We start from the raw sequence: 23,292 nt of genomic DNA on the forward strand, positions 1-23,292 counted from the left end.
GGTAAAGCATGGGAAAAATATCACATACATGATGGGTTCTTGTTTAGAGCTAACAAACTATGTGTTCCAGAATCGTCTGTGCGTTTGCTCTTATTGCAGGAATCACATGCTGGAGGTTTGATGGGTCACTTTGGGCGTGAGAAGACGCTACTCATGCTAGCTGACCACTTTTATTGGCCAAAGATGAGGCGGGATGTGGACAGGTATGTGAAGAGATGCATTACTTGCAACAAGTCCAAGTCCAAGCTGAAGCCTCACGGTTTGTATACTCCTTTACCGGCACCTACTACACCATGGGAGGATATAAGTATGGATTTTGTGTTGGGTTTGCCACGTACTAAGAGAGGCCATGATTCTATATTTGTGGTAGTGGACAGATTTTCTAAAATGTCACACTTTATTGCCTGCCACAAGAGCGACGATGCGTCGCATATTGCTAACCTATTTTTCAGGGAGGTTGTACGACTACATGGAGTCCCGAAGACTATTGTTTCTGATCGTGACGTGAAGTTTATGAGCTACTTCTGGAAGACACTGTGGAGAAAGCTGGGGACGAAGCTACTGTTCAGTACTACATGTCATCCCCAAACTGATGGTCAAACTGAAGTGGTGAATCGAACCTTGTCACAACTATTGAGATCCATGATCAAGAAGAACTTGAAGGAGTGGGAAGAGTGTTTGCCGCATGTGGAGTTTGCTTACAACAGAGCGGTACATTCTACCACGGAGCTATGTCCTTTTGAGGTGGTGTATGGTTTCAAACCCATTACTCCACTTGACTTGTTGCCTTTACCCATACATGAGAGAGTTAATATGGAGGCATCCAAGAGGGCAGATTTTGTGCGAAAGATCCATATGAAGACTAAAGAGTTGATAGAGAAGAAAGGCAAGAGCAATGCTGCAAGGATAAACAAGAAGCGTAAGGAGATGTTGTTCAAGCCTGGTGATATGGTCTGGGTACATTTTCGCAAGGATAGGTTCCCGAAGCTGCGGAAGTCTAAGTTGAAGCCTCGTGGTGCTGGTCCTTACAAAGTGCTTGCTAAGATCAATGATAATGCATACTCGATAGATCTTCCAGTTGATGAGCTTGGTGTCAGTAATTTTTTCAATGTTGCTGATTTGACACCATATGACGGAGAAGACCTTGGAGCGTCGGGGTCGACGCCTTTTGAAGGGGGGGAGATGATGAGGACATCCCTACCTCACTACTACCTCCGTCATTACCAAATGAAGATGAACCTGCTTGAAGCTCAAGTCCAATGAAGTTCGCATCGGACCTATTACAAGAGCTCGTGCGAAGCTACTTAAACAACAGGTGAATTTGTTCCTAAACGATACTCTGATTGATCAGAACTTTATACTACCTAAGTCCTATTACTTATGTGTCATCAGGTATGAAGAGGAGACAAGCATCACACGAGGAGGAGAGGAGCAGCTGGACGTAAAGATGGACGTGGAGCTGGACGTGGAGCTGGACATGAAGAAATCTCATGGACGCGCGAGGGAGGAGCGGGAGGCATGCGCGAGAGGAGAAGACAAAGTCCAGGCCGGCCCAGCACCCGGTCAGACCGGCCGCCACGCCGGCGCGCCCGGTCCCTGGCCCGGTCCAACCGGGCGGCAGGCCGGATCCGCCCCGGCGCCAACCGGGCGCTCTGCTGACTGCAACCGGACGGGTTACTGCGCGACAATTCCAGAGCCCGGTCGCCACCCGGTCCCTGGCCCGGTTTGAACCGGCCAGCCCGGTCCCAGGCCCGGTCGACCGGTTCCCAGACCGGCCGTGTCCGAGTCTGTCTCGACCAGATCTATTCTGGGTCGGTTATTCTTGTATCTTTTCGACCAGAAGTCGTCCCGGACGCCTATATAAGTGCCCAGGACGCCCCCTAGCTGCTTTAGACCACGTTTAAGATAAACCCTAGTTCTTAGTTGTTTGCTCTGCAAAACTATTGAATCCCCTACACCATATTGCTTGATATTGTGTAGATCTGAAAAGTCTTGTGTGATCTGCTGTTCCATTGGGAATTAGACGGTTGCAACTTACCGCTTCGTGGTTGGCGGCTACGTGCGCAAGTGTGTGGAGTTGCGAATATCTTGCAGGGTTGAGAGCTGTTGCATTGGCGACAGGGACCAATCGAGAGATCTCGTTGCGTCATACAAGTTATCATCCACTACATCGTTGTGTTCCTCCGCTGCTATCACCCCGTGATCATCATCACCACCGTTGCTTACTGAGAAGATCGGGCCACCCCTTATCAGTAACAAGCTCATGGTCTCTCACTCGAACTAATCATGGTGGAGAGCTCAACACTATGCAATGATGCAAAGCAAGAACACCAAAGGTGTTCAAATCCTTCACACTCAAATCCCACCAAAGCAACAAATGCTAGGATGAGATTAGAGAGGAAGAACAATGGAGGAAGTCAATAAATGACTCCAAGATCTAGATCCCAAGAGTTCCCCTCACAAAGAGGAGGAATGGATTGGTGGAGTTGTAGATCTAGATCCGCTCTTTCAAATCCCTCAAGAATGAGCAAGAATCATGGGAGGAATCAAGAGGTAGGGCAAGTTCTTCAAAGTCAAAAATGGAGGAGAGAGTGTGGAAGAACATACCCAGCCCAAGGTGGAAGAAGGCCTATTTATAGTCTAGGAGAAAATAGAACCGTTGGGGAGAAAAACAGGCACAAAAATGGCCCAGCCGGCCGGTCCACCGGGCGGGCTCCGGACAGGCCGGTAGTGCCGGCTGACAGGCCGGACGGGGTGCTGGCAGGCCGAGCAGCAGCCATGAAGGCCCAACCGAGGGGAGGCCGGTCGACCGGGCCGAGCTCCAGACAGGCTGGCGCACAGGCCCGCAGCAGCGGCTGACAGGCCGGACCGTTCGGTGGCCCGCCGGGCGGGGAACCGACCATGGGTCGGGAAACCCCTGGAACAGGCCCGGTGTGCACAAGCGGTAGATCCGGTGTGCACCGGATGGGCCGGTGGCAGGCTCGGCGGTGCCGGGCGGTGGGCTAGACTGCTTCAGGCCAAAATCTTTTTTCCTTTTCTTTTACAAACATAAAATGTTCCCGAACTCCGATCGTCATGAAACCAATTTTGTTGTAAATATTGAGACTCCTCACAGAATATTTTTAGATGATTTTTGAGAGGGATTCTCCCACCGTCAAGAAACGGTAAAGACTTCCAAACTCGAAAATGCAATAGAAGATGCAGGTGGATTCCGTTTTCAATGAACTTGGGCTTGTTGAAAGGCTAGCAACAAGCTCAAGAACCTCACACAGAGAAATACCATGAAGCAATAGGGATATGCAAAGTATGCAAAGGATTGATCTCCCTAAGGCGATGTGATCAAGTTATCCAACCGAAAGCCCCTCTTGATAGTGCGGTTATCTATCCTATAACCATATCTCCCAACAACCACCTTGAGACTGGTAAAAGGAAAACCTAGCAAGGTCATACCTTTGCCTTGCGCATCCTGCTTGATCTTGATGACAACGCTTCAAGTTCCATCAAGTCGTAGTGCATTACTTGATCATTTTTGTTTCGTGAAGATTCATGATTTGCTCCCACATACGCCATTATGGGATAGCTTCATTAAGCACATCTCCACATGTCCATTATCACTAAATGGACAACAAGCTTCAAGCATGTGATCCTCTTGAGATGCTCAACTTGAACTTTCCCAACTCAACCTTGATGACGATCACCACTTAATGTCATCCTCTCATGGGCTATATGAGATCTCACTTTTGACGCATGCTCATGGAAAGATACCTAACCCACATAAACAACACAAGAGCACATATATGATGTGTTAGTTCATAAAGCATAATTGATAAGGCTTACCATACCACACGACTTCAAGTGGCACATTCTTCATGCTTCACTCTTTGACCAAACTTGAATCTATTTTTCACTCTTTATATTGGTCAACATTGTATCTTCTCATGCTCTATCATACTATGTTGAGGTGTATAAAGAATTCTTCATTTGTTTGCATGCTCTAAATCTTAGTCAACCATAGCTCAACTTATGAGACTATCGTGACACCGACTTAGAGCCATATCTTGAATTCTTCATTTAGAATCAAGCACTCAAGATCATAATCATTCATTGCTTAACACATAAGCTAGAGCATGTCTAATATAGAGTTCCACATAAGAACTTCATCTTTATTTCTTCTTCTTGATCATATCACATATATGTCTTCAAATCGATGATCTTGATGCCAATACTCAAGGTATATCTTTATCTTCATTGCATCCATACTTGAATCCTACACATGGAGTACAAGTAGTACCTATGGAATATTCCTTCATATAAACTTAATGAAAACATTAGTCATAGAAGTTGTCATTAATTACCAAAACCACACATAGGAGCAATGTACCCTTACAAGAAGCATCTTCCAATGTCCATAAAAGTAAAGAAACAATAAAGCATCCTAAATGATGCAAAAAAAAGACTAAGTTGAACCAAACCAAATTAAGCCAGAAAAAAGGGGGAAAGAAAGGTAGCTCGCAAGATGAAGAAAACAAATATACGAATGCATCACACTTCAAAACTAATATTTGAGAACAATTGCACATATTATAGTAGCTAGTAATGGAAGTTGTTTAAATATCATAAGCCCAAAACATGTGGAACTTTACGCCCTTGTGTCTAAAATCATAGTCGAAAAAATGATGGTGACTTAGGGCATCTCCAGCGGTGCGACGCATTTTATTGTCCGCGCGCGTCCGTTTGCGTCGCGTCGCGGACGCTAAAATGACCATTTTTGTCTGCGCGTCCGTTTGCGTCTGGGGTTGGTTCCAGCGGGGCGACACATTTTTTTCTTGTTTTTTTCCTCTTCTCCATTTAAACATAGTTCCAAATATTACATATTGAAACATGATTTTACACAAACTAACACATAGTTTGGAACATGGTTTACACAAACTAACACATAGTTTGAACCATGGTTGACACAAATATAACATTTTAAAAAAAAAGAAACCAGTTGTGTTGATTTCCGTATATTCGCTGCCAAGAAAGAACATTCGAGGGCACACCCAATCACCCAAACTGGAAAACCCAGCGGGAGGAGACGGTGCCCTTGTTGGTTCTACCGAGGAAGAACAGACATAGACCTCCACTACTGGCTTCGTCTAGCCCGTAGCTAGATTCGCTGCAAAGAAAGAACACTCTAAGTTATAACTATCGGTGTCTGAGCCGGATTTGCCGGTGTGGTAGTGTCTGCGGCAGGCTGTCTCGTCGAACACATTTACGATCATCTCGCTGTCCCCCTCGTAGAGGAAGGTGAGCTGGCAGTCGGGCTCGAGCGCGGGGTCATGGGCGAACTTGTCCCACCTCGTGTGCAGGTACATCTTGCCCTGCCCGTCGAACAGGACATCCACGGTCCAGCGGCAGAAGTTGCAGCTGGCCTCCCGTAGCTACAAATGCGCCGGCTCGACGCTATCGACGAACTCGGCGAACTTGTCCGGGAGCCGCTTGATGCCGAGTGGGTCGTCGTCGATGCGGAGGAGGAACTCGAAGCAGCGGTCGTCCTGCGAAGACGAGGAGGGCGCATGCGACGGTGAGCGTGGGGCCGTAGCTGCTCCACCATGGTTGCCCCTTCCCCGGCCCCGGGGGCGCCCAGGGCCGCGGCCTCGACCGCCTCGCCGTCCACCAGGACCGGCCATGGACTTCCTCGCGGGCCTGGCTGCGTCGCAGGAACACCTAGACGGCGCTACGGTCGAGCTTTGTGGCGGCTAGGGTTTCTTTGGAGGAGTGGATGAGGAAGAAGAACGCGCGCCCCCTTTATATAGGCCGGAGGCATGCGGTGGCCGCGGGACGCGTGGTGTCGCCATTAACGTGGTTGGCGGAGGTGGGCTGCGGTCGCTCGGCAGCCGAGGCATCGCCATTAACGTGGCGCAGACTGCCGAAGCGGCGCAGCGGCGCCAGTCGCTGGCGCGTTTGAGAAGACGCATCGACGCAGGGTCGCTGCCAGGCGGGCCCGACGAAACGTCCGCCAGACGCGAGCGGACACTTTGCGCGTCCGCAGAGACGCACCCGAGGTGCATATTTGGGCCAGACTTGCGTCTCCGCGGACAGTCCTGTCACTTTGCGTCGCCCCGCTGGAGCAGGACCCAGACGCATTTCCGGTCACGGCGGACGAAAACGGTCGCTCAGCGTCTGTTTGCGTCGCACCGCTGGAGATGGCTTAGTTATCAGAATCATGAATCTAATATACGATTCTCACGTGTTTCTCACGATGGGCTCGGGACGGCTGACGAAAATGCTTTTGAGACGTGCGGCTGAGAGCAGTTAAACATCCAAGAGCATCCCCACTCGTTTGGACTCCCCATGCCCAAATCCGGCGAAATTTTCGTCCGGATTGGAGGAAGATTTGGCGTGGGGAGGCCCATTTTCCCAGCCGCGAGCCCAGGATGGATGCAACGTAATACGACGAATTCAGACAAAATAGGCGAATTCGTTCAAACATAAGCGAAATTTAATGATATTTAACATATAGAGGCGAGTTCGTACATAAATAGGCCGAATTCGTACATATATTTGAATTCGGCGATTGGCAAACTAATACTAAAACTAAAAGCGGCCTCCTACATGCCGAAATGGTGGTAGAAGGTCGTGTAGTCGCCGCCGTCGTCGTCGTCGCTGGAGCCGGCGTCGTCCTGGGGCGGCGGCGCCTCGTACCAGCGGCTCGTGCCCTGGCCAGCGTCGCCGGCGCGTGGAGGCGACGGCCGGTAGATGTCGTCGTCGCTGCTCTCCTCGAGCTTGATCACCTCCCTGGGCGCGGCGTTCCGCGAGGACGACGGTGCGGCGGCGCGGCGGCGAGTTGTCGCGCGGCGGCCGATCCAACATCCGCCGCCGTCGCTCCGCCTCTCGGCGCTCCCTGGGGCCGCGCTGGACCACTCCAGCGCGGCGTCGATGGGGAGGTCGTTGTCGGCGGGCACCAGGTCCTTCGGCGACTGGCGATCGCCTCCGCCACCGCGGCGTCCTCCGCGCGCTTCGCCTCCTCCTCGGCGAGCTGGTTGGCGGCGGCCGCGGCGGCCTCATTCTTCGCCGTCTTCCTCTTCCGCCCGCGTTGCGGCGAGGAGGGCTGGTCGCGGATGACGAGCGCGCCGCTACTGCGCCCTCTGGTCGGCGGTGGAGACGCCGGCTCCTTCTTCACGGTGGCCGGAGACGGCCACTCCTTCTTGACGGTGGCCGGCGTCGACCCGCCGGACCTAGACGCCGATCTCGAGCCCGACGACGAAGAGGACGGCGCCATCCTCCTCGGTATCCAGGAACTACCGTGCCGGCGCGACACGGTAGCCGCCACCGGCGGCGGCATCCCCTGTGACGGGGAGTTCCCGTCCTCGATGTGCGAGCACATTCTCGAGGGTGCGGTTGGGCGCGCTCCACCATCGGCGGCGGCCAGCGGCGTTGTTCCTTGCCGGAGGAGGAGGAGGGCCGTCGTAAGCGGCGAGTTCGCGTTCGTACCTTCGCCGGAAGAACGCGATCCACGCTTCGTGGTTGTCGGGGAAGAAGCGCGGATCCGCGCGCTGCTCATCACTGAGAGTGAGGCGCACCTCCTCGATCGCCGCTTCGAGTGCGCCACCACCCGTTGGCGGCGGCGGGATCGGCACGCCGCCTGCGCTCAGCCTCCAGCCTCCCGGCGCGCGGAAGTCCGGCGGCGCAGGGTAGCCCGCCGCGTGCAGGAGTCGCCCCTCCCATTGGTGGAGAGAGCGGCGGCCGAAGCCGTTGTTGGCCGCACCGTCGTTCGCCATTGCTGGTTCCTTCGAGTTCGGGGATGATTTGGGGGGAAGACGAGCGAGGAGGTGAATGCGGGGCAGCCGGGGTAGTTCGGCGATAAATAGCGGTAGGCGCGCATGAAACCGAGGCGACGGCATTAACTCGCCGCGTGGAAGCTACGCGTCCGGCGAATGCTGACCGGCGGCAGGCTTTTACAGCGCGCGGAAGACGATGCGATGAGGACGACGATCGGTGTCTCTCGCCGACAAGTTGGGGCCACCAGATGCGCGGGAACGTTTCGCGCGCTTTCGTTTCATCCGGAGTCCCCGAGCGCTCCCCGGGGGGCCGGGGATGGCGTGGGCTCGCCGGATGGATGAAGGGCCAAATCCGGACGAAAACGAGGAACCGGGGGCGCGACTGGGCCGAATTACGCCGTCCGGATGGAAAAAACGCTCGCCGGGGGCCTCGACGGGGGCACGAGTGGAGATGCTCTAACGTATGTCAAATAACGGGAATGGTTTTGGGATATTGTTGTGAGTTCCGTTGGGATGTTGTTGTGAGTTCCGTTGGCTATTCTATGAGCGAAGAATCCTTGGTTAGAATCAGGGAGCTGAATTGCATCACAGTGGGATGATGGAGGGCACGTACCACTCCTGTTGCGATACCTGTAGCTAGGAACCAAAACGGTGTTTTGCCTCGACAGCTCAGCTGGCTCACGACGCGAGCAGCCCACTCCATCGTGACCGACTGACCGTGGCCCGCGGTCGACCCAGCGAACAACGCGGCGCCAACTCACTACGGGCGACGCGTCCCACCGACACCGTGGCCCCGCCGCCGAGTGCGTGCGCCCCCACTAGCCTCCCACTCGTCTCCTCCCGACACCCGACGCTTCCCTCACCACCCCACCCACACAAGAAGAAGAAGACCTCGCCGCGCCGGCCCAAACCCGACCTCACCTTCTTCCTGTTCGGTCAAAACCCACCGCGCCGCTGCTACAAAATCTCCTGCACTCCCCAGCACCCGGAGCGCTCGACCGTGCCGTGTCGCCAAAGGTGGCAGCCGCTCCAAGCAGCTCCGCGCCCCCGCTCACCCGTCGGCCGGCGGCGATGGGCGACGACTCGGACGGCGAGGCGGAGGAGTACCTCTTCAAGGTGGTGATCATCGGGGACAGCGCAGTGGGCAAGAGCAACCTGCTCTCCCGCTACGCGCGCAACGAGTTCAACCTCCACTCCAAGGCCACCATCGGGGTCGAGTTCCAGACGCAGAGCATGGACATCGACGGAAAGGAGGTCAAGGCCCAGATCTGGGACACCGCGGGCCAGGAGCGATTCAGGGCCGTCACGTCGGCGTACTACCGGGGCGCATTCGGGGCGCTGCTCGTCTACGACATCTCGCGACGGGCCACCTTCGACAACGTCGGACGATGGCTCCAAGAACTCAACAGTAAGTACTCGCACCCAACTGCTCCCTTGCTTGGCTTGCTTAATTAACTAGCCCACTTGCTTCCTTGCGCTGTCTGTTACTAGCTTGGATCCGCTGATGATGATTCCTTAAAATTCCCATCGGAAAAAAGTTGATTCGCTAGATCTGGGTTGGGTTTATTCTGTTCAGCGTCGAAAGGGACACTAGTGTTCCTCCAGCAGCATATACTACAACCCAGTGGAGGATTGTAGGACGGACTATTTTTTTTGATTCTGTTGTCGCACCTAGCTTGTAGACGCCTAAATGGTAACTGGATTCGCCGTTTTCTGATAGAATTGTTAGACCGGCGGATTGGGTGACCTATCCTGAATCTGGATCTGATTCCTGATGATGCAAAGGCTTGTTTGTGGAATGTTTGAGGAGCGGATGTCAGGACCACCATCTGGTGACTGGTAATTACTTTGCGAGTTGCTTGTTTTGGATGTGACATTGAAATAGAAATCATCCTTTCCTTGGGACTGCTAATTTGTGGTGACCTATATATTTGCAGCTCTGCATTTCTGTCCTGGAGCCTGCTTAGCTTGAATTAGTTCTTCAGGACAGAAATGCAGAGCTGCAAATATATTGGTCACCACAAATTAGCAGTCTGGTGTTAAACATGTTGGAAACATAGTTGTCGTTGTCTGGTTGTTTCTTGTTGTCTGCAGGAACTCTAGAATTGTTCTGACCAATATCCTCCAATTACTCTGATTATGCTTTGCCCATATGCTTGTTGCAACAACATGGAAGCCATTCTCTTGTTACAATACAATTGATACATCAGAGCATGATATGAGCCACTCCTAAGTTTGTTAATGGTTTGAGGCTAAACCTTTTCTATAGGTGCTGACCACGTTTTATTCTACATTTCTACTTGGAGGCAAATTTTGAGCATGTTGCTGTTTGAGCATGTTTAGGCTCATTCCCGAAACGTACATGTGGTTCAGCTAGGTGCAAGGGTAAATCTTGGCTGAAGAGGAAGCTATGCTGATGATACAATCGTGTAAAGAAGAACAAATGCATCCTTGATTCTAAGTTGAAATCTGTGTTTTACTGTGAATTAATATGCAACGAAACTCAAGTCAGAGGATGATACATTCTAATTATTCTAGTTCCCAAGTACTTATTTATTTAGAACACTAAATATCATAGCAGACTAAACAAGTATTGCGGTGTTATGGATGTACCAGTACAGCACTATGATCGGCAATTCACTGGATGCATGCATCAACCGGTGCAGAGGCTAGGCCATCAGCGGGTCTGTCCTTTCCCAAAAAAATGATCAGCAAGATTAACATTTTCAGCCACATGTACTTTTTGTGTTTCTCTCTACATTTTTGTGTTGTTTTGGAGCAATTTCTGAGAATCTTGCATGTAGCTTATGTATCAGCAATTCAGCATGCATCTTACATATTGAAAATGAAAATGATTTAGACGCTGCTTATGCTTTGTCCCCAAAAATGCGTAATGATTTTGTGCCTATTGGGTGTTGAAAATAACTACTCCCTCTATCCCATGAAAGATATCATAGATTTGTCTAAATTTGGATGGTGTCTAGATACATCTAAATTTAGGACATCTTTCATGGGACCGAGGGAGTAGCTTACATGGATATGGGTAACAGATCTATCAAAAGCCATCATACATGATGGGGACTATTGTTGTATGACTATGCTCATGGTACTAAAAAAAAATTTACACTCATGACAATATTCTTATGTGTGGATCAGGCATGATGGTTTTCTTGGTGCTAGTCTCTCACGTCATACCAACTACTAACGATATCCTTGATTACATGGTTCATTTCGCTAGCCTAAAAGCAATTATTCTACAAAAACTTAGAATCAACTAATCCTATTCCTTGTGAGCAAATTACTAAAAACTCGTAATGATCCATGATGTGTTTCCTTTTTTCTTGTTCTACAGAACTCATATACTACTACTTTCGATGGTTCTGTTTTCTTGTTCAATCCTTTCACCACTCAGTTTCCCACGTGTACAGATCATGTTGACAACATGTCATTCCTTGCACTTATGGGATACATTTCTTCTTTTTGTTCTCTGGACACATTTCCTACTTATGGTTCTGTTTTTTTGTTCAGTGCCTTTCACTGCTTGATTTTCAGTATATATCATGTTGACGCTTGACAACCACAAGTCATTCCTTTGTACAAGCGTGAACACTTTTTCATTTGCAAATACTGTGTGTTTTTTCTGCTCAAGTAACATAAATCTATCCTGAACGCCAATGCAGCACATTCTGACACTACGCTAGCCAAGATGTTGGTGGGCAACAAATGCGATCTGGAGAACATCCGTGAAGTGCCAGTCGAGGAAGCCAAAGCACTTGCGGAATCTGAGGGGCTCTTCTTCATGGAGACGTCAGCTCTGGACTCGACGAATGTGAAGACGGCATTCGAGCTCGTCATAAAGGATATCTACGGCAGTGTGAGCAGGAAGATACTGAACTCCGACTCTTACAAGGCCGAGCTATCCCTCAACAGGGTGAACATCGACGATGATGACTCGAAAGACAGCCAAAAGCAGACGAACCGGTTCGGGTGTTGCTAGCAAAACCATGGTACATTGTTCATTATTGGGTTTTACTGAAATGTGGTGTTTTTGGTCACTGGTATTGTTTGTAAACCTGTAACCCGAAATTGGATTTTGGTTCTGTTACACGTCTGAGTTACAGACAGACTCTACAGGTTGAGAGGAGGATAGTAGTGTTACTGTAAGATTGGAGACGAACTGTTTCTGTCTGTTAATTGGAAAAGTCATGCTGTTAAGGTTGTCGTACTATTTTTTGTTCGGCCAGCTTTAGAGATTCTCATGCCAACTTACATCTTCTATGAGTTTGGGAAATAAAAAGCTAGGGGATCATCGTCCCAAGAAAAATCTACATGACCAGTGGAACTATCCCTAGCTAACAACTCATGAGCTACCTTATTGGCCTACCTGTTGCAATGCTTGAAGATAATGTACTTGAAACAAGAATCAAAGATCCTGCATTAATCAAAAATCACTACTGAAGATATCGCTGAAAAACCTCCATTCATCATTGTTTTGATAACCTGCATGTTATCCATTAATTACCTACATGTCATCTGATTAGGGTGACCTTTTAATCCATATCCCCTTTTTAAATAGCGGTGATCAAAGTTCCTCATACTTAGGCCCGTTTCATCCCTACTTAGGCTTTATGCCTCTACCATGAACTGATCCGCCACAAAATGTTATTCTTACGTTGGTCCCGTAGACCTTATGCCTCTACCATGAACTGATCCGCCACAAAATGTTATTCTTACGTTGGTTCCGGAGCAAGAGGACTCCTTTGTGTGGCGTTGGTCGGCGGACCGGAATTTCTCCGCGAGGTTGGCATACGCGGCCTTCTTTGCGGGGACTACAGTGGCGCCGGTTGCTTCGGAGATTTGGCGCTCGAGGGCGCCATACAGCTGCAAGTTCTTTGCTTGGCTGGTGTCCCAAAACAGGTGTTGGATGGCGGATAGGCTCTAGAGACGTGGCCTTCCACGGCTGGCGGCCTGCCCCCTCTACGGCCAGGAGCAGGAGATGCTCCAGCACCTCCTCTGCTTGGTTGCGTGGTTGCCCGTGAGGTCTGGGCGTGGGCGTTGACGCAGTGGAACAGGTTGGAGTGGGTGCCTGGCGCTGGATCTGAGATAGTGCACTGGTGGACCTCGCTTCGTTGCCCAGTGCTATGCGCAAAGACTTGTGGACGGCGATCATCCTGGTATTCTGGTGTATCTGGAGGCATAGGAATGATGTAGTGTTCAATGGCGCCACCCTGGCAGTGACGGCCATTCGACATAGGATAAGGAAGGAGTTCCAAAGGTGGCGTGTAGCTAGGCTTTTCCGCTCGGAGTCCTTTGGTTTTTCCGAGCCCCTTCCATTTTCGTGGCGGACAGAGATTAGGCTTTTGATGTTCTAGGGGAGCTGCCACCCCCTGTTGGTAGTGGTACTCGTGGCTCGGTCTTTCTTGCCCTTTCTTCTATATGATTAGTACACCTTCCAGGATGTATTCTGGAAAAAACAAAATGTTATTCTTTGCAACCTGCCATCATAAATTTTACACCATTGTTATCTCTGGCTATTGCACACATCCTCCCTTACCTCGATCAGCTTCATACGTTGTGTCGACATCAATTTGAAAAAATCAAATGAATAATAAAAGCAAAAAAATAGGAAAAGCAGGAACAAGACAATACAGGAAATAAAAAAAAACAGAAAATAAAAAGGTAAAAAAAAGAACAAGAATAAGAAGCAGAAGGTTGAAAAAAAAATTAGTGAAAAAAAATGAAAGCCTCATTGGCCTGGCCTGTGAAGTCAAGTTGAAATGCAGGGGTTGCAGGCCAAATCTCATGCACAGCCTCAGCCTGTCCGCAGGAAGGTGCTTAACCTGTTGCCAGAACACAACAGTATGCAATGTGATGTTAGTGCCAAGCACGTACTTAGTTGACTTCGTATTATACTCTGTGTCGCCTCTCCCGGCATAGTACGTTGAGAGCACACGTACTTGCTGAATTGGTGTTGCCCATTGTTTCTAGCAACGAAAACAAATGGAGGGCTCGGTCGTGAGGATGGGGCCCTGCGGCGGCGGCGGCGGCCACGACAGGGACATGGACATGCGCGGCGTCAACCGCGTCGTCAAGGTGGTCGTCCGCCACGGCGACACCGTCGACGCCATCTCCGTCCTCTACGAGCGCAACGGCCGGGAGGAGTGGACCGACCTGTGGGGAGGACAAGGGGGAACGCTCGCCGAGGTATGCACACATACATTGCTCCTGATCTCCACGGAGACACCAACGTCGCCATTAATCTCGTTTCGCATGCTCTCCCCAGATCTGCCTGCAGCCGGACGAGCACTTCACCAGCGTGGTGGGACACTACGGCGAGTTCGACGGCAGCTTCGCCGTGAGGTCGCTCACCTTCGTCGGCAACCGACGCAGCTTCGGGCCGTACGGGCAGGAGGACGGCGTGCCGTTCACGCTCCCCGCCGCCGGAGGAAAGATCCTCGGCTTCCACGCGCGCTCCGGTCGCCGCCTCGACGCGCTCGGCACATACGTCAAGATGGTTGCTGATAAGGTCCCGGCGAGGAGAAGGATGGCTGACAAATCGGCGCCGACGACGCCACGGAGCTGATCGAGCGTGTCCCCTCCTCGTAGATGTTTCTTTGTTGTACCGTACGTGCGTAGTATAGTTTCTCACTAGTTACGGCTCGTACATGCGATTTACCATTTCATAGTACTTTTTGTGTTTTTCTTCACCTTGTAATTGTATCATAATTCGGTGTTCGTTCAAAATCATAGTACTACCAAACAAGTTCCACGGAGGAATGACTCCCTGACGTACTTGCAAATGCAATCAGAACCAAAGTGTGTGTGGGGCGTGTCGCTTGCATTGCATGCACAAACTCCAGCTCCATCTAGCGGGCCATCCAAATGGTCTGATTGTCGTACCACAGATAGAATTTGGGCCGTGATTCGGTCGGCCAGGTCAGTGCGTTAGTGGTGTGATCCATTCGGTTCGGTGCCGAGGGCCCGAGGCAACTTGCATTTAATGAAAATCTCTGCATACAGATCTAGAGATAATTTGGTTGAAGCAAATTGATACTCCCTCCGTTCCTTTCTATAATGCATATAGATTTTTGGCATTTTTTTAGAATATAAGGTTGTATCTTGGCTCTTTTGCAATTACCCCCTCTACCGGTCAGCTCCCACACGACATGCGTGAAAAAAATCCATACAAAAAGGAAACAATTAATTGAGATTCCTAATGCATGACCCCAACGATTTCTTAGATTTAGGAAGCAATGTTTTTATTTCCTTAATATAACCTGGCTGCACACATATGGAGAGTCAACCAGAGAGATTTGTGGGATTTGTTATGTTAATTTAGGAAGTTACCGATTTCCCTCATTTTACTCTGATCTCAAATCGTTAATCTAGGGGGTCTTGTGTAAAGAACACTCTTGTGCTAATTTCCGTGCCAAAAAACTATAGACACTATAGAATGGAACGGAGGGAGTACAACAAAACTAGAAATTAATAAACACCATAGTAGAAGATCCAATGATGAGGACATCTCATCTATTGATACAACCGTTGTACCTACAGCCACACAAATACAAGGACCAATCACTCGAGCTCGTGCCAAACAACTTAATTATCAGGTACTTTCGTTTCTTGGAACCATTTTTCATATATATACATGAGAATATGATGCTGCCTAAATCAGATATGTTTGTTACTCTTAGGAATGATGGACCTAGCATGGATGAGGAGGACAAGCATTGGAGCATGATCACATATGGAGGAGATGGAAGGAAGCATTGGAGGATTGAAGAGGACGCCGCAAGTGGTGATTTCAGAACTTTGAAGCCACCATAAGAAGAGATGAATACATGGACGAAATATAGAGTTTTCCACTTCATAATTTCGTCTATAGCATAATATGGTGTTGCATCACCTTTAGTTTTGGGCCAGGCCCATGTTATTTTCGCAGGAATTAAGTCAACCACTTTTTAGAGTCCGTATTGAAGGGGGAAAGGCCTTCTAGGGTTTGGTTCGGTCACCATACGTATGGCTGGCCGAAACCCCACCTTTTCCTCCTTTAAATACCCCCTTAGCTGTCACGTTTAGACTCGGATTTTGATTAGACTAAAAGTTAGCCATTGCTGCAACTCTCGTGTACTTCTTTTGAGGCCAACGCCCAGAACAAAACCAACTATTTGGAATCCCACCTTTTCAATAAAGCTTTCATCTATATCCGCAATATTCTGATTGCATCATTAGTTCTTACTTGTTCTCGATTTTAGGTAGGAATTAAGACACTCGCTGATCAGGATGATCGTGCATCCGCAAGATCAGTAACTCCCGAAGATTGTCCTAGTGATTGCATTGGCGCACGAGCTTTGCACGTGTAGTCGGATCGTCAAGCACGAATTCCACCAACAAATCGACGTTATCATACTCTCATCGAAAGATCGGCCACTTTTGCCCTATCAAGAACTCGAAACTCTAAAGGAACAGAGATTTGTGGCTATGCTATTATTTGCAAAGAAGTTCTGTTTTCATTTGAGGATATGCCTCATTCTTTGCCACCTGCGGTTGCTAACCATTTGCAGTAATTCGTTGATGTGTTCCCACAATATGTTCCACCTGGATTACCACCTATTCGTGGGATAGAACACCGAATTGACTTGATTCCAGGAGCTTCGTTGCCTAACCGTGCGTCATATCGTACCAATTCTGAAGAGACCAAAGAGATTGAGCGACAAATTCAGGTTCTCCATGATAAAGGTTACATTCCTGAGTCTCTTAGTCAATGTGTTGTTCCTATTATCTTTGTACCTAAGAAAGATGGTTCTTCACACATGTGTACTGATTGTAGAGCTATTAATAATATTAACATTCGATACTGTCATCCAATACCTCGTTTAGATGATATGCTTGATGAATTGAGTGGTTCTATTATGTTCTCTAAAGTTGATTTGCGTAGTGGTTACCACCAGATTCGTATGCAATTAGGATATGAATGGAAAACAATGTTTAAAACTAAGTTCGGTTTATATGAGTGATTAGTAATACCTTTTGATTTAACTAATGCACCTAGTACTTTCATGAGACTGATGAACGAAGTTTTACGTGCTTTTATTGGACGTTTTGTGGTGGTATATTTTTATGATATTCTGATTTATAGCAAATCTTTGGAGGATCATTTGGATCATTTACGTGCTGTTTTCAATGCTTTACGTGATGCACGTTTATATGTAATCTTGAGAATTGCACCTTTTGCACCAATCGAGTTGCGTTTCTTGGCTATGTTGTTGCTGCGCAGGGAATTGAAGTTGATCCAGCCAAGATTGAGGCAATCCAGAGTTGGCCGCAGCCAAAGACGGTCACACAAGTGAGGAGTTTTCTTGGCCTCACTGGTTTTTATAGGCGCTTTGTGAAAGATTTTGGATCCATTGCCGCGCTGCTGAATGAGCTTACCAAGAAGGATGTGCCCTTTGTGTGGGGCAATGCACAACAAGAACCTTCATGATTCTGAAAGATAAGTCAACACATGCTCCATTACTCCAATTTCCTGATTTCAATAAGACTTTTGAGCTGGAATGTGATGCTACTGGAATTGGTTTGGAAGGTGTGTTATTACAAGAGGGCAAACATGTTGCATATTTTAGTGAAAAATTGAGTGGGCCTAGTCTGAACTATTCTACTTATGATAAAAAATTATATGCGCTAGTTCGGACATTAGAAGCTTGGCAACATTATTTATGGCCCAAAGAATTTGTTATACATTCTGATCATGAATCTTTGAAGCATATTCGTAGTCAAGCTAAGTTGAATCGCCGCCATGCAAAGTGGGTTGAGTTTATAGAGTCTTTTCCTTATGTTAATCTTGACGCGTAAAGCACACGCCCATTGGGAACCCCAAGTGGAAGGTGTGATGCGTACAGCAGCAAGTTTCCCTCGGTAATAAACCAAGGTTTATCGAACCAGTAGGAGCCAAGAAGCACGTTGAACGTTGTTGGTGATGGAGTGTAGTGCGGCGCAACACCAGGGATTCCGGCGCCAACGTGGAACCTGCACAACACAACCAAATTACTTTGCCCCAACGTGACAGTGAGGTTGTCAATCTCACCGGCTTGCTGTAACAAAGGATTAAATGTATAGTGTGGATGATGATGTTTGCAGAAAACAGTAGAACAAGTATTGCAGTTGATTGTATTCGATGTAAAAGAATGGACCGGGGTCCACAGTTCACTAGTGGTGTCTCTCCCATAATATAAATAGCAGGTTGGGTGAACAAATTACAATAGGGCAATTGACAAATAAAGAGGGCATGACCATGCACATACATGTTATGATGAGTATTGTGAAATTCAATTGGGCATTACGACAAAGTACATAGACCGCTATCCAGCATGCATCTATGCCTAAAAAGTCCACCTTCAGGTTATCATCCGAACCCCCTCCAGTATTAAGTTGCAAACAACAGACAATTGCATTAAGTATGGTGCGTAATGTAATCAACAAATACATCCTTAGACATAGCATTGATGTTTTATCCCTAGTGGCACAAAGACATCCACAACCTTAGAACTTTCTCCTTGTCCCAGATTTAATGGAGGCATGAACCCACTATCGAGCATAAATACTCCCTCTTGGAGTTACAAGTATCAACTTGGCCAGAGCCTCTACTAGCAACGGAGAGCATGCAAGATCATAAACAACACATAGATGATAGATTGATAATCAACATAACATAGTATTCCATATTCATCGGATCCCAACAAACGCAACATGTAGCATTACAGATAGATGATCTTGATCATGTTAGGCAGCTCACAAGATCCAACAATGATAGCACAATGAGGAGAAGACGACCATCTAGCTACTGCTATGGACCCATAGTCCAGGGGTGAACTACTCACATATCACTCCGGAGGCGACCATGGCGGTGAAGAGTCCTCCGGGAGATGATTCCCCTCTCCGGCAGGGTGCCGGAGGCGATCTCCTGAATCCCCCCGAGATGGGATTGGCGGCGGCGTCTCTGGAAGGTTTTCCGTATCGTGGCTCTCGGTACTGGAACTATTATCGACGAAGGCTTAAGTAGGCGTAAGGGTAGGTCAGGGTGCGCCACGAGGGCCCCACACGCCAGGGCCGCGCGGCCCAAGGCCTGGCCGCGCCGCCCTGTTGTGTGGGCGCCTCGTCGCCCCACTTCGTATCTCCTCCGGTGTTCTGGAAGTTTCGTGGAAAAATAAGATCCTGGGCGTTGATTTCGTCCAATTCCGAGAATATTTCCTTACTAGGATTTCTGAAACCAAAAACAGCAGAAAACAACAACTGGCTCTTCGGCATCTCGTTAATAGGTTAGTGCCGGAAAATTCATAAATATGACATAAAGTATGTATAAAACATGTGAGTATCATCATAAAACAAGCATGGAACATAAGAAATTATCGATACGTTGTAGACGTATCAGCATCCCCAAGGTTAGTTCCTACTCGTCCCGAGTAGGTAAACGATAACAAAGATAATTTCTGAAGTGACATGCCATCATAATCTTGATCAATACTATTGTAAGCACATGTAATGAATGCAGCGATTCGAAGCAATGTAAATGCAATGAGTAAACAATTGAATCATATAGCAAAGACTTTTCATGAATAGTACTTTCAAGACAAGCATCAATAAGTCTTGCATAAGAGTTAACTCATAAAGCAATAAATTCATAGTAAAGGTATTGAAGCAACACAAAGGAAGATTAAGTTTCAGCGGTTGCTTTTGTAAACACCCGGATTTTTAAAGTCCAGATGCCTATTATGTCATACATCGCAATCCCAGGAAATTGTTGTTGCGAGGCATAATAGTTAAGTATCACAGTCATCATTCATTACAAACCATAATGTCTTACAAATTGGAATCACATGATCCATATTACACAAATAGTTGATCTAATGATCAACGAACAAACACAAGTTCATAGCGGAAGCGTAAGATACAAGGACTCTCTAGTCCACAGGCCAACGCTTGACGTTAGAAGCTCCTAGTTGTGGTAGACGTCCTGCTGATCGTCCTCCTCGTACTGCTGCTCGGCTTCATATTCTGGCCATTTGAATAGCCAGGGACAAAGCCGTGAGTACTTTAAGTACTCGCAATCTAACACTAAAGTAAGTACTAGCATTGATATAATGGTGTTCTAAGCTCTAAGTTTATTTGCATAAAACCAATTTTATTTGATAAACATTGTAGAAAACAACTCCCCATGTGCTAACTAACTCAAGGGGGAACATTAGTGTCATTCCCACAACTCAGTTGTGATTCAAAGTCAAATTCACCATTCAAGTCAAGTTCCAGAACACCAGTCACATAAATATAAAATCTGATGACGGAAAACAGAATGGCCTTTCCAATTGTCCATATCCGCGGACGCGGCTATTCGAATAGTTCTACACTCTGCAGAGGTCGCACACTTGTGCCACAACATTTGATTACATCCGTCAGGGATAAAACCCCGAATAATCGTAATTCAGTACGCGGATCATCAACCATTAACCTTTCACTTACACACCCTAGTATAGGCACCTCTCCCCATGAGCTTGGCCTCCCGGTGAAAACCAACTGTTAACCCGGGAACTGCACAGGGCTTGGGCCGGACATTCACCTCATATCACGTCATATCACAATCATTTCTTTTGTTGTAGAGGCAGCTTTCGGCATAACCCCGATGACGCTTGTTTAGAGGGAACCCATACTAAGACACATAAATTTCCAGCTAAGCCCTACCCATAATCAGGTATTGTGGGGGTACTCAAAAATTGGAATGGTATCGCATCCAACTCAATCATCAGTTTTTCACCAAAGTCACCAAGTCAACTTCAGTGTCATATTCACCTTCAAAATCTTTCAATGGAAATGACTAATCATTCCAAGGTTTTCACCATCCTCATTTCATCAACACGAGTTCCCATCTAGAGTAGTCATTTTAACTTTAGCACTAGCCACTATGTGTGAGGGGTGCTAAGTATTTGCTTTGCTTCTAGGCTAAGTTTGATACTCTTGTACTAACTCAACACTAACCCGGTAAATCATAAATCAAAAAGTACTTTGATAAAACAAAGGTAAATGAAGCTTGTAGAGTAAAACTGGGAAATAGGATCATAAGCATAAAGTAATTGGGGTAATGCCTTGCTCATGGTGAGCTTTGCACTTTGCAAGAGTATTATCTTGCCTTGGTTGGGAAACTGGTCAAAGTGGTCTTCTTCTTCTTGGAAGTAGACCTCCTCCTCCTCCTGGTACTCCTCGGTACTAGCGTCTAAAATACGAATACGGAGTACACAATCATCACACTAAACTAATTTACTAAACTATGCACAAACATGGTTCACACACTTGAACTAGCATCACATATTACTATTATGTTGGTGGATGTGCTTTTCTTATTAATTAAGAAAAATAATTTCCTCTCATACTAAACTTAATTGTTACTTTGAATTATTCAGAGAAATAATTTCCTCTTATTCTCTTATTAATATTTAATTTCTCTTATGCATAATATGTGACCTAGGTTGACCCAAGTCAACCTCTTCACACTTATCATTTGGAGAAAAAGATTTAAATGAGGTGAGCACCTCATACCATTTAATTCTAGCATAACCAAGATTTAATATCACCAACAATTCCTATGGGACCTAAATAACCAGAGTCTCCACTTCATTTGGAATTGGTGGTGACAAGATTTAAATGAGAGAAAACTCCCTCATAAGATTTCTTAATAGTTTTGGACAATACCTTTGACTAGAAATAGCCATAAGGGCATTTAAAACAACTAAGCCATGATCATTCAAAGTAGGCATGGCATATTTTTGCAGAAACAATTAGTATAAGTGAAATGTGAATTATTGGAGGTGGAATTAACTGAAAAGCATTTATGTTTGATTTTTAAGAATTATTATAAGACAGAAAAGTCCCTGCCTTGTTTATTTTGCCACTTTAATTCTACAATAGATCTAGGGTTCTATCCAGTGGCATTGTGTAGATAAATTCCTAAGGTTTCCAAAAATATAAAGTTTGTAAAATTTGGCCGAGTAGATTTGTCACTATTGAATTTCAAAATTTGCAACAGATTAGTGTATTTTTCTAATTTTCAAAATTGAATTCAAACCGTGGGCTCGCGCGGGAAAAGAACTTGGGCCGGCCCAATACTGCGTCCAGCGCAGCGGGCCGCCTGACAGCGTGGGGGCCACGCGTCAGCGGGACTTAACGCCCGAAGCGGTACGGTGAAATGTGAGCGGTTGGATTAGAAAGAGATCGGACGAACGACAGACGTCGTCGTCTCCGGCGAGCGGCGAGCTCCCTGGCGGCGAGCCTAGGGGGTTGGAGGGAGTACCAGGCCGTTGCAGGGGTCTGGCAGTAGGCGCGGAGAAGGGGTAGTAGATGAGGAAGCCCTGGGAGCAGCGGCGGCGCTCGGGGAGGCGCCAATCGAAGCAGAGCTTCCGCGGGCTCCGACGGACTTGAGCTTGCGATTCGAGCAGCTCCGGCGAGGTGGTGCTCAATTGAGGTGGGGAAAATGTTCAGTGAAGGGAGGGGAAGGTGTTGGCGTGCTCAGTTCAGTGGGAGGAGCTCCCCTTTTATAGCGGCGGGAGGTGGCTGTGGCGCCCGGCTAGGTTTGTCGTCGTCGTCGTCGTTCCAGGACGGCGAAGAGGCAAGGGATGGGCGCGGCGTGTTACTGGTGTCCTGGCGAGGCTGACGCGCTTGATGGTGGGGAAAACGAGGCTCTGAGGCGACGGTGAGCTTGACGGGAGGGTGCGTCACCGTGGCGGAAGCTCGTCGTCGTGGTCGTCGCGCCTGGCGTTCCCGCGGGCCAGTGAGCGTGTCCGGGCGATCCAGTGAGCCGTCGTGCGTCGACTGGTGCTGAGAGGAGGGGTCGAGGTGACGCGAGGACGCGGGGCGTCGTCACGCTCTGGTGCGTCCAGGGTGAACGCCATGCGCGCTCTGGCGCGGCATGGGCGAGTCCTGGGCGTGTCTGGGCGCTCGTGTGCTGACGCGTGCGAGCTTGGTCTCGGTCAAGGGATGGTATGAGCGTGTCCAAGGAGGTGAGAGGGAGGTTCCAGGGTGCAGAGAGGGCAAGGTTGGACCAAGTCCAAAGTAAAAATGAGGTATGGGCTCAATTTTTCACCCTGCCAACAAGGTGTTCGACAGAATGCCCGCAAGAAAATAATTTTTGAATTTTGAAAATCTTTTTGGTGGGTTGTAATCAAATATTAAATGGAGCATTTTGGTGGTGGTGGTGGTCAAAATGGAATTGAGATGCAAAATCACATTTTGCATATGATCTTGCATATGTGAGAAAGTTCCAACTTTGCTTGCTTCCCATTTGAAATTGGTAATGCTTTTGGGGTGGTGGTTTTGGGCAAAGTTGAAGTGCTTGATGTTGTCTTGGATGAGGTGAAAAGGTTTGACCAAGTGTAGAAGGGGAAGGTGAAAATCCAGGGGCTTAAAGTGGGCATCAGGGTAAAAATGGCACATATGACCATAATCACATGTGGGCTCCATTTTGATTCAAATTTGATTTGAATTG

The 23,292-nt window shown here is 47.9% G+C and overlaps 2 protein-coding genes across 2 annotated transcripts; both read left to right on the forward strand.

Moving 5' to 3' along the window:
- Positions 1–8,688: 8,688 nt before the first annotated feature.
- LOC127316669 (ras-related protein RABA5c) lies at positions 8,689–11,991 on the forward strand. The gene is made up of 2 exons (XM_051347115.2): positions 8,689–9,171; positions 11,444–11,991. The coding sequence occupies exons 1-2, from the start codon at positions 8,835–8,837 to the stop codon at positions 11,758–11,760; spliced, it is 654 nt and encodes a 217-aa protein (XP_051203075.1). The 5' UTR covers positions 8,689–8,834; the 3' UTR covers positions 11,761–11,991.
- Positions 11,992–13,747: 1,756 nt separating this feature from the next.
- On the forward strand, positions 13,748–14,514 carry LOC127316670 (jacalin-related lectin 3-like). The gene is made up of 2 exons (XM_051347116.2): positions 13,748–13,967; positions 14,047–14,514. The coding sequence occupies exons 1-2, from the start codon at positions 13,764–13,766 to the stop codon at positions 14,344–14,346; spliced, it is 504 nt and encodes a 167-aa protein (XP_051203076.1). The 5' UTR covers positions 13,748–13,763; the 3' UTR covers positions 14,347–14,514.
- The last annotated feature ends 8,778 nt before the right edge of the window (positions 14,515–23,292 follow it).

Source organism: Lolium perenne, chromosome 7, assembly GCF_019359855.2.
Source record: "Lolium perenne isolate Kyuss_39 chromosome 7, Kyuss_2.0, whole genome shotgun sequence".
Classification (NCBI taxonomy): Eukaryota; Viridiplantae; Streptophyta; class Magnoliopsida; order Poales; family Poaceae; genus Lolium; species Lolium perenne.